This window comes from Oncorhynchus gorbuscha, linkage group LG04 (assembly GCF_021184085.1).
Source record: "Oncorhynchus gorbuscha isolate QuinsamMale2020 ecotype Even-year linkage group LG04, OgorEven_v1.0, whole genome shotgun sequence".
NCBI classification, from domain to species: domain Eukaryota; kingdom Metazoa; phylum Chordata; class Actinopteri; order Salmoniformes; family Salmonidae; genus Oncorhynchus; species Oncorhynchus gorbuscha.
In genome coordinates, this window is record NC_060176.1 from 78,089,961 (window position 1) to 78,102,276 (window position 12,316).

At 43.3% G+C, this 12,316-nt stretch overlaps 1 protein-coding gene across 1 annotated transcript in view; it reads right to left on the reverse strand.

The window, feature by feature from the left end:
* Positions 1-651: 651 nt before the first annotated feature.
* The window catches only part of LOC124034674 (protein HIRA), a 49,119-nt gene continuing 37,454 nt past the window's right edge, over positions 652-12,316 (reverse strand). Inside the window, 5 exon segments of the mRNA XM_046348144.1 lie at positions 652-1,590; positions 6,158-6,246; positions 6,609-6,772; positions 8,274-8,396; positions 8,494-8,599. Of these exon segments, the coding sequence (XP_046204100.1) occupies positions 1,474-1,590; positions 6,158-6,246; positions 6,609-6,772; positions 8,274-8,396; positions 8,494-8,599 (599 nt within the window). The 3' untranslated portion in view covers positions 652-1,473.

Here is a 12,316-nt window from a genome sequence, read left to right on the forward strand (position 1 = left end):
GTAGGTCTCTACTACAACACTGAACCGTGTACTGTAGGTCTCTACTACAACACTCTGAACCGTGTACTGTGGGTCTCTACAACACTCTGAACCGTGTACTGTGGGTCTCTACAACAATGCTCTGAACCGTGTAGTACGGGTCTCTACAACACTCTGAACCGTGTACTACGGGTCTCTACAACACTCTGAACCGTATACTATGGGTCTCTACAATGCCCTGAACTGTGGGTCTCTACTACCCCCCTGTGGTCAACTATGGAACAACAGCCAAGTCCTCATTTCCCCCTCAATAATATTCCTTGCGCTCGTTCTGTATCTCCCACAAATCTAAAGTCATTGTATTGATGAAGGCACGGGCTAGGTGGAGTTTCCAACACATCACTTATACTAGTCATTGCCATTCTAATCCATGAAAGGAAGTGATCATGTGCACAAATTAGGAGTTTATTGGCACACATCCTTACTCTGCTAACTAACTAGCATATTGAAAGAAAAACAACCATGTCATCCTGAATAGATCAGCATTCATTTATTCAGACAGGCCAGGCCCGAGGCTCCAGACAGGCCAGGCCCGAGGCTCCAGACAGGCCAGGCCCGAGGCTCCAGACAGGCAGGAGACAGAAACAACCGTGGACAAGAAGATTCGCCAAACAGCATTGGTTGATTGTTTTATTTAATTTCAAAACACAAGTGTTGCCTGTTTGTATTATTTTTCTCTCATTTATTTTCTTCTTTTTTTTAGAAAATGGAAAAGAAGTTGCCTTGTACAAACATTTAAAATTGACTAACAGAAAAGAGTCTGTACACATTCTGTAAAGATAGGAGAGGGGTTCAGCTCAGAAGAGGGTGATTCATGGTAGAACATAGCTCCTCAATCCTACTGTAGCTTTTCTTTTTTTCCATTACATTGACCCTTAAGCATGTGACCCCAGATAACCCTGTATAGTTGCACCCCAGGGCAGGAGAAGGACAGGTGCGACCCATAGCCAGGCTTGGTGGGCAGCAGCCACACATAGCAGGGGTCCGGTGAGGGAGTCGGTGGAGGTTAAGGGGGACGGGACTGTTGTGCTTCTCGTGACCCATCCAAAACCAGGTATACGCTTTTCTCCATCTTCCCAGAAAGAGAATACTCCTGACAGTTCTAGCAGGGCTCGGATTTCCTTTCCTCGAAAACAGTTCCAACATAATTAGCATTGTCGTTATCAACATAATTAAATCGATCAATAATTCATGGATACTTGGTGACAATGCATAATCAGTCATTATTCAGTGCTGTTTTCAGCATTCTGCGACCCGGGTGCCAGTGGTTCTCCACCCAGGGACAGAGAGCTTCCTTCAGGCTTGGTTAGACGGAGCAGAGCGGAGCGAGACCTGGATAGAGCCAGAGCTGGAGGAGAGAATGTCGGTCAGCAGCCAGGGTGGAGCTGGGCTGGATAGGATAGTGGGGTAAGGAAGTGAGTTACTTGAGAAGTGCTATTTGTTGCCGAGCAGCTCCAGCTGGTCCTGGTACTCTGTGAAGAGCCTCTGGAAATGCAAGTTCTGTCCTATGACAGGCAGCAGCTCTCTCAAGAGGTCCCTCTTCCGCAGGCCCTGGGGACAGACAGATAGGTCAAAGGACAAGTCACATGATCATTTCACTGTGTTTGGATTGGAGCTCATTACTGGAACTAATTCTAATACTGGAATTCTAATTCTATATGAGCCTCGACCTCCCGTCACGAGGAGTGTTCCTGTAACCAACGCTGTTTGGGACCCTCTCTGGGATTGACCCAATCCCATAAATCACTGTTCTCTCAATCATCATTGCTATTTCATTTGGGATTAGGGATGGGTATTTGAAATTATTTCACTGTTTGAGTACTCTCATTAAATGATTTCACTGTTTGAGTACTCTCATTAAATGATTTCACTGTTTGAGTAGTACTCTCATTAAATGATTTCACTGTTTGAGTACTCTCATTAAATGATTTCACTGTTCGAGTACTCTCATTAAATGATTTCACTGTTCGACTACTCTCATTAAATGATTTCACTGTTCGAGTACTCTCATTAAATGATTTCACTGTTCGAGTACTCTCATTAAATGATTTCACTGTTCGAGTACTCTAAATGATTTCACTGTTCGAGTACTCTAAATGATTTCACTGTTCGAGTACTCTAAATGATTTCACTGTTCGAGTACTCTAAATGATTTCACTGTTCGAGTACTCTAAATGATTTCACTGTTCGAGTACTATCATTAAATGATTTCACTGTTCGAGTACTCTAAATGATTTCACTGTTCGAGTACTCTAAATGATTTCACTGTTCGAGTACTCTAAATGATTTCACTGTTCGAGTACTCTAAATGATTTCACTGTTCGAGTACTCTAAATGATTTCACTGTTCGAGTACTCTAAATGATTTCACTGTTCGAGTACTCTAAATGATTTCACTGTTCGAGTACTATCATTAAATGATTTCACTGTTCGAGTACTAAATGATTTGACTGATCGAGTACTCTAAATGATTTCACTGTTCGTACTCTAAATGATTTACTCATTAAATGATTTCACTGTTCGAGTACTCTCATTAAATGATTTCACTGTTCGAGTACTCTCATTAAATGATTTCACTGTTCGAGTACTCTAAATGATTTCACTGTTCGAGTACTCTAAATGATTTCACTGTTCATTAAATGATTTCACTGTTCGAGTACTCTAAATGATTTCACTGTTCGAGTACTCTAAATGATTTCACTGTTCTAAATGATTTCACTGTTCGAGTACTCTAACTGATTTCACTGTACTCTAAATGATTTCACTGTTCGAGTACTCTAAATGATTTCACTGTTTGAGTATTAAATGATTTCACTGTTTGAGTACTCTCATTAAATGATTTCACTGTTCGAGTACTCTCATTAAATGATTTGACTGTTTGAGTACTCTCATTAAATTATTTCACTGTTTGAGTACTCTCATTAAATGATTTCACTGTTTGAGTACTCTCATTAAATGATTTCACTGTTCGAGCACTCTCATTAAATGATTTCACTGTTCGAGCACTCTCATTAAATGATTTCACTGTTCGAGTACTCTAAATGATTTCACTGTTCGAGTACTCTAAATGATTTCACTGTTCGAGTACTCTAAATGATTTCACTGTTCGAGTACTCTAAATGATTTCACTGTTCGAGTACTCTAAATGATTTCACTGTTCGAGTACTCTCATTAAATGATTTCACTGTTTGAGCACTCTCATTAAATGATTTCACTGTTCGAGTACTCTAAATGATTTCACTGTTCGAGTACTCTAAATGATTTCACTGTTTGAGTACTCTAAATGATTTCACTGTTTGAGCACTCTCATTAAATGATTTCACTGTTTGAGCACTCTCATTAAATGATTTCACTGTGTGAGTACTCTCATTAAATGATTTCACTGTTTGAGTACTCTAAATGATTTCACTGTTTGAGTACTCTAAATGATTTCACTGTTTGAGTACTCTAAATGATTTCACTGTTTGAGTACTCTCATTAAATGATTTCACTGTTTGAGTACTCTAAATGATTTCATTAAATGATTTCACTGTTTAAATGATTTCACTCTCATTAAATGATTTCACTCTAAATGATTTGTTTCGAGTACTATCATTAAATGATTTACTGTTCTCATTAAATGATTTCACTGTTCGAGTACTCTCATTAAATGATTTCACTGTTCGAGTACTCTCATTAAATGATTTCTCATTAAATGATTTCACTGTTCGAGTACTCTAAATGATTTCTCATTAAATGATTTCACTGTTCGAGTACTCTCATTAAATGATTTCACTGTTTGAGTATTCTAAATGATTTCACTGTTTGAGTACTCTAAATGATTTCACTGTTTGAGTACTCTAAATGATTTCACTGTTTGAGTACTCTAAATGATTTCACTGTTTGAGTACTCTAAATGATTTCACTGTTGAGTACTCTCATTAAATGATTTCACTGTTTGAGTACTCTCATTAAATGAGTACTCTAAATGATTTCACTGTTTGATTTCAGTACTCTAAATGATTTCACTGTTTGAGTACTCTCATTAAATGATTTCACTGTTTGTACTCTCATTAAAGATTTACTCTCATTAAATGATTTCACTGTTTGAGTACTCTCATTAAATGATTTCACTGTTCGAGTACTCTCATTAAATGATTTCACTGTTCGAGTACTATCATTAAATGATTTCACTGTTCGAGTACTCTCATTAAATGATTTCACTGTTCGAGTACTCTCATTAAATGATTTCACTGTTCGAGTACTCATTAAATGATTTCACTGTTCGAGTACTCTAAATGATTTCACTCTCATTAAATGATTTCACTGTTCGAGTACTCATTAAATGATTTGACTGTTCGAGTATTAAATGATTTCACTGTTCGAGTACTCTAAATGATTTCATTAAATGATTTCACTGTGTGAGTACTCTCATTAAATGATTTCACTGTTCGAGTACTCTACTCTCATTAAATGATTTCACTGTTACTCTCATTAAATGATTTCACTGTTCATTAAATGATTTCACTGTTCGAGTACTCTAAATGATTTCACTGTTCGAGTACTCTAAATGATTTCACTGTTCGAGTACTCTAAATGATTTCACTGTTTAAGTACTCTCATTAAATGATTTCACTGTTCGAGTACTCTCATTAAATGATTTCACTGTTTGAGTACTCTCATTAAATGATTTCACTGTTTGAGTACTCTCATTAAATGATTTCACTGTTTGAGTACTCTCATTAAATGATTTCACTGAATACTCATTAAATGATTTCACTGAATACTCATTAAATGATTTCACTGTTCGAGTACTCTCATTAAATGATTTCACTCATTAAATGATTTCACTGTTCATTAAATGATTTCACTGCATACTCTCATTAAATGATTTCACTGTTCGAGTACTCTCATTAAATGATTTCACTGTTCGAGTACTCTCTAAATGATTTCACTGTTCGAGTACTCTAAATGATTTCACTGTTTGAGTACTCTAAATGATTTCACTGTTTGAGTACTCTAAATGATTTCACTGTTTGAGTACTCTAAATGATTTCACTGTTTGAGTACTCTAAATGATTTCACTGTTTGAGTACTCTAAATGATTTCACTGTTTGAGTACTCTCATTAAATGATTTCACTGTTTGAGTACTCTCATTAAATGATTTCACTGTTTGAGTACTCTCATTAAATGATTTCACTGTTTAAGTACTCTCATTAAATGATTTCACTGTTTAAGTACTCTCATTAAATGATTTCACTGTTTGAGTACTCTCATTAAATGATTTCACTGTTTGAGTACTCTCATTAAATGATTTCACTGTTTGAGTACTCTCATTAAATGATTTCACTGAATACTCATTAAATGATTTCACTGTTTGAGTACTCTCATTAAATGATTTCACTGAATACTCATTAAATGATTTCACTGTTTGAGTACTCTCATTAAATGATTTCACTGAATACTCATTAAATGATTTCACTGTTCGAGTACTCTCATTAAATGATTTCACTGTTTGAGTACTCTCATTAAATGATTTCACTGTTTGAGTACTCTCATTAAATGATTTCACTGTTCGAGCACTCTCATTAAATGATTTCACTGTTCGAGTACTCTCATTAAATGATTTCACTGTTTGAGTACTCTCATTAAATGATTTCACTGTTTGAGTACTCTCATTAAATGATTTCACTGTTTGAGTACTCTCATTAAATGATTTCACTGTTCGAGTACTCTCATTAAATGATTTCACTGTGTGAGTACTCTCATTAAATGATTTCAGAGTACTCACAGGATGATTAAAAACAGCTGAAGGAGGCCGTCTCACATTTCAGCCACACCTGTTTTAAATCCAATTCTGTTGCTAAGTATTTACAGGATCTATGCTTGTGTTTTCACAGGAAGCCCCATTCTGTTCTTCTGTCCAATTACTGGTAAGAGCTGGCCTGATTGGTCAAAAATACCAATTAGTCAAAAAATATATTTTTTAAAAATACTTAATTGGGCAGCTTGTTTAAACGCAGTCTAAATGCTGTAGCAATTGAGCCCGGGGGCAAGATTCATTCGGCCCTAGCCGTGCTGCCTTCTAGGCACCGTGTCCTGCCTTCTAGGCACCGTGTGCTGCCTTCTAGGCACCTACCAGGGTTGTCGGCTCCCATGCACTGCCGGCAGACTTGTGCACTGGTCCCAGTAAGTCTTTACAGAGCTCACGTAGCCGATAATCAGAGCCTGCCGGACAAAACACAAAGGTTAGACAGCAAGAAAAATACGTAAAGTAAAAGGAATGTTCCGGATTTTACAACTTAGATGGTTTCCTCATCCTGAAACGAGTCTATGGGCCATGAGAAACTATAATCCATGGTTCATTTTTCAGCTACTACAATCTTTAACTTACTTTGGCCACTACCAGCTAACCACCAATGGAAGGGACACGTGTGAATGTTAAAAAAAATAAACTGCCAAATCACATGACCAAATAACGGAGTTGATTTCAGTTCATTTTGTCACACATGCCCCATCCACTTCCTCTATGGGCCCTGGTCTAAAGTAAAAGGGCATAGGTTGTCATGTGGGACACAGTCTGGGCTCACCCTCAGTGACCAGGAAGCGTGCATAGATGAGCAGCCAGTAGTGGTACTCTGTGCTGGAGCGCAGGGTGAGGGCTGAGGCCAGCTGGTTCTCCAGGAAAACCAGGGTCATGCCATGCTGCAGGTGGTGGGGGGTGGACGACAGTCTGGAGGCCAGGCGACCCGCACTGGGAGAGGAAAACAACCACATTAAAACATCGGAAAAATAGGGAAAGGTTTGGCAAAGTTCTGGATTAACGTAGTTTCATTATTTTTGGATAGAAAGTTAATGCCACAGTCAACTTGCACATTTACGGTGTAAAAATCAGTAAAACCAAGCAACGACTGTATCTGTGCATTAACAGTCACCTTGACAACACTAACTAGCTACTTCCCTCGTCGGAACGTTAACAGAACTGCTGAATAGCAGTGCTCGGCAGGCGGGGGGGGGTCGAAGGTCACAGTGTAGCACCAAACGTGCACTCTCCACCGAGTAGACTGTATCCCGTGACTTCCAAATAGTGACCAACGTCATGAACATCGCTGAACCTTGGAGGAAAACGTCTGGCCATGTCACCACTGGAGACGACGTGACACAGCTGCCCAGTGGGGAACGCCTCAGGTCAGCACAACACCTCCCTACAGTAACGCTAGTTGACATGGTGATCAATATTACAGGCTACTTCTCCCATTGAAATAAACAGCACTTGTTAACTAGTGGCCGCTATTTAATATCTGTTCAAATGTCTGGAAGCCGAAGACATCTTCCCACATCTCACCTCCCATACTGTTACAAAGAAGCGGCGTGCAGCCTTCAACGGCAGTGGGCCCGCGGTGTGCAGCCTTCAACGGCAGTGGGCCCGCGGCGTGCAGCCTTCAACGGCAGTGGGCCCGCGGCGTGCAGCCTTCAACGGCAGTGGGCCCGCGGCGTGCAGCCTTCAACGGCAGTGGGCCCGCGGCGTGCAGCCTTCAACGGCAGTGGGCCCGCGGCGTGCAGCCTTCAACGGCAGTGGGCCCGCGGCGTGCAGCCTTCAACGGCAGTGGGCCCGCGGCGTGCAGCCTTCAACGGCAGTGGGCCCGTGGCGTGCAGCCTTCAACGGCAGTGGGCCCGAGGCGTGCAGCCTTCAACGGCAGTGGGCCCGTGGCGTGCAGCCTTCAACGGCAGTGGGCCCGCGGCGTGCAGCCTTCAACGGCAGTGGGCCCGCGGCGTGCAGCCTTCAACGGCAGTGGGCCCGCGGCGTGCAGCCTTCAACGGCAGTGGGTGGGCCAGCCTTCAACGGCAGTGGGCCCGTGGCGTGCAGCCTTCAACGGCAGTGGGCCCGTGGCGTGCAGCCTTCAACGGCAGTGGGCCCACTGCCGTTGAAGGCTGCACGCCGCGGGCAGAAAAGGAAAAACAAGCCTTTTCATATTGGACGAGTTCGGATAGTACCTCCCCCTGTTTTAGTCTGGTTTCTGAACACGACCCTGCTGTTCACCATTAACATGACATCGACATCTGAACTGTTCAGCTCTTAATCAGAGACCTTCAGCCCCTGGTCTTCATCACGAGTAAATGTGGTGAGTGTGTATCAGTCTGTGTAGGGTGATGTTTCCCTACACTCTGATCTTGGGTCAGTTTAGCATTGTCCCCACTAATGGATAAGGTTATGGTAAGTTGATCCTAGATCATCGTTAACAGTCAAGACTCACTTGAGGTTGTGTCCCTGTGTGAGAGCCAGGGGTCCCTGTGACACGGGTGCATCCTGGGAGGAGATGCAGTTCTTGAAGTCGGCACACTGCACCAGGGAGTCCTGTTTATCTGCGATTAGGTTCCTGACACGCCACAAGATAATTACAAGGGTAATATAGAATGTGTGACTTTCATGATTTCTCTAAAGTAAGTGTATGTGTATGTGTGTGTGTGTCTTACCATGTCTCCAGGGAGGAGTTGAAGCAGTAAGACTTCCCATTGGAGAGACCAATGACTGGGACCCCCTGCTGTGTCAGTAAAGACTGGGACACAGTGCATTCTGTGCCTAGGAGAGGAGACAAGGAGAGGATGAATACGAGGGAAGAGAGACAGGAGAGGATGGATACGAGGGAAGAGAGACAGGAGAGGATGAATACGAGGGAAGAGAGACAGGAGAGGATGAATACGAGGGAAGAGAGGAGAGGATGAATACGAGGGAAGAGAGACAGGAGAGGATGGATACGAGAGGAGGAATACGAGGGAAGAGAGACAGGAGAGGATGGATACGAGAGGATGGATACGAGGGAAGAGAGACAGGAGAGGTGAATACGAGGGAAGAGAGGATGAATACGAGGGAAGAGAGGATGAATACGAGGGAAGAGAGGATGAATACGAGGGAAGAGAGGATGAATACGAGGGAAGAGAGGATGAATACGAGGGAAGAGAGACAGGAGAGGATGAATACGAGGGAAGAGAGACAGGAGAGGATGAATACGAGGGAAGAGAGACAGGAGAGGATGAATACGAGGAAAGAGAGACAGGAGAGGATGAATACGAGGGAAGAGAGACAGGAGAGGATAAATACGAGGGAAGAGAGACAGGAGAGGATAAATACGAGGGAAGAGAGACAGGAGAGGATAAATACGAGGGAAGAGAGACAGGAGAGGATAAATACGAGGGAAGAGAGACAGGAGAGGATGAATACGAGGGAAGAGAGACAGGAGAGGATGAATACGAGGGAAGAGAGACAGGAGAGGATGAATACGAGGGAAGAGAGACAGGAGAGGATGAATACGAGGGAAGAGAGACAGGAGAGGATGAATACAAGGGAAGAGAGACAGGAGAGGATGATTACAGGGAAGAGAGGATGAATACAGGGAAGAGAGGATGAATACGAGGGAAGAGAGGATGAATACGAGGGAAGAGAGACAGGAGAGGATGAATACGAGGGAAGAGAGGATGAATACGAGGGAAGAGAGGATGAATACGAGGGAAGAGAGGATGAATACGAGGGAAGAGAGGATGAATACGAGGGAAGAGAGACAGGAGAGGATGAATACGAAGGAAGAGAGACAGGAGAGGATGAATACGAAGGAAGAGAGACAGGAGAGGATGGATACGAGGGAAGAAAAACTAAGCTTTAAAAACATATTAGACCGTCAGTACGGTTGAAAGTATAGAATATATCCCACACGCTCTGCACAGGTTTGAGTAATAATAACAAAGTCAAGCAGGTGACATGACAGCGTGGGAGGACATGCCTCCCCCCACGGTTCATATTTAAAAGTATGTCAAACCACGCACTGTCTCAGAAAATCTTCTCACCCCAAAAGATTGAGTGACAGGAAAGTACTGACAGTCTTCCAGGTATTCATAGAACCATAGTTATAACGTAGAACAGAAGTTACTAATGTACCTTTGAGACAGTCAGTGCAGATGAAGGTATGGACGACGTCTACCAACAAGGTCACGAGGAACAGCACTAACCTCAGAGGAACAGCACTAACCTCAGAGGAACAGCACTAACCTCAGAGGAACAGCACTAACCTCAGAGGAACAGCACTAACCTCAGAGGAACAGCACTAACCTCAGAGGAACAGCACTAACCTCAGAGGAACAGCACTAACCTCAGAGGAACAGCACTAACCTCAGAGGAACAGCACTAACCTCAGAGGAACAGCACTAACCTCAGAGGAACAGCACTAACCTCTGATTAATGCACCAGTGCCACTGGAAGAATGGTAGAGCCCATGGTGTGGCAGGTTTGCGACGTCGACCTTGTAAAATCTTGACAACGCGCAGGGCGACAACCAGGTAGCAGCTGCGTATACCTCATTTCAGAGGGACGCCTCTCGGTGTAGCCCAGGATGTGGTGACACTTCTGGTCGAGTGGCATCTCACACCTTCTGGGACAGGGAGCCCTACTCCCGTGTAGGCTTGAGTGATGACATCCACAAGCCAGTGTGAAAGCCTCTGGCTTGGACAATGCAAGGCCTTTTTGACTTCCCACCGAAGCACAGAAACAGCTGATCTGACTTCCTGTAGTGCTCCGATGTTTGCATAGAGCGTATGAGGGAAAGGACTGGACACAGGAGATTAGTTCACTCATCATCCGCATTCTGGAAAGGATGGGGACAGTAGGCCACCAATTCAATCGCTTGATTGATGTGAAGGGGTGATAAAACCCTTAGGTAAAAAGGTCGCACCAAGGTCATCTGCCTTCTATCGGAGGTAGACCGGGCTCATAAAGAGCTCACTCACGTTTCGCTGATGAAATAGCTCAAGAGGAAAGCTCCTCTGCATGCTTGAAAGGAAGTTAAGTCCGATAATAGCAGGATCGCAGCTGATCAGTAGAGGGTCGGGCACTTCAGATGCCACACCCATAGCTGTAGGTGGTCTGGGCTGGGATGCCATAACCTGCATTCCAACTGAACGCAGCTCCTGTCTGTGGGAACTGCTATGGCTCTCCCTCTAAAAGAATGAGGGTTGGAAACCAGGGTTCCATGGCCATCTGGGGGGGGGGGCCTAAATGAAAAATTAGTCATTTAGGTCAACATTGGATCATTCAGAGATCCTCACTGAACTTCTGGAGAGAGTTTGCTGCACTGAAAGTAAAGGGGCTGAATAATTTTGCACGCCCAATTTTTCAGATTTGGATTTGTTAAAAAAGTTTGAAATATCCAATAAATGTCGTTCCACTTCATGATTGTGTCCCACTTGTTGTTGATTCTTCACAAACAAATACAGTTTTATATCTTTATGTTTGAAGCCTGAAATGTGGCAAAAGGTCGCAAAGTTCAAGGGGGGCGAATACTTTCGCAAGGCATTGTATGTATTTTTTTTTACAGTGGTTGAGGGGAGTTGCCATCGGTTTGGTTTTTGGTGGCCCTGGGTGGGTCCTGGCGAACAACAATGGTCAATTATTTGTGAAAATCAGGCCCTCTTCGCTTCACTCACCGTCACAGGCAGGATGGTGCAGTTAACGCAGGGGTGAGACAGATGGCCAACGGATCATGACCGTCTTTAACCTGTAGTTCAGCTCCACAAGGGGAGCAGCCATGCATACCCAGCATCACAGTGCTCTCAGAGCTCAGAATGGAAACAATATAAATATTTATTATACAATACACCGATTCATCAAATTAACTAATATAATAGTAACCGAAGACTGTATTACAACCGCTACCACAATACACAGGAAGGGTAGAGAGCTACAATAATCTGGCAGGCGTAACGGATGTGAAACGGCTAGCTTAGTTAGCGTTGGTGCTGGTGTAACGGATGTGAAACTGCTAGCTTAGTTAGCGGTGGTGCTGGTGTAACGGATGTGAAACGGCTAGCTTAGTTAGCGTTGGTGCTGGTGTAACGGATGTGAAACGGCTAGCTTAGTTAGCGTTGGTGCTAGTGTAACGGATGTGAAACGGCTAGCTTAGTTAGCGTTGATGCTGGTGTAACGGATGTGAAACGGCTAGCTTAGTTAGCGGTGGTGCTGGTGTAACGGATGTGAAATGGCTAGCTTAGTTAGCGGTGGAATAGTGCGCGCTAAATAGCGTTTCAAATCGGTGACGTCACTTGCTCTGAGAGCTTGAAGTAGTGGTTCCCCTTGCTCTGCAAGGGCCGTGGCTTTTGTGGAGCGATGGGTAACGATGCTTCGAGGGGTGACTGTTGTTCATGTGTGCAGAGGGTCCCTGGTTCGCGCCCGGGTATGGGCGCGGAGACGGTCTGAAGTTATACTGTTACACAGGAGATGTAAACATGGCTGGAATATGAGTTGTAACATATT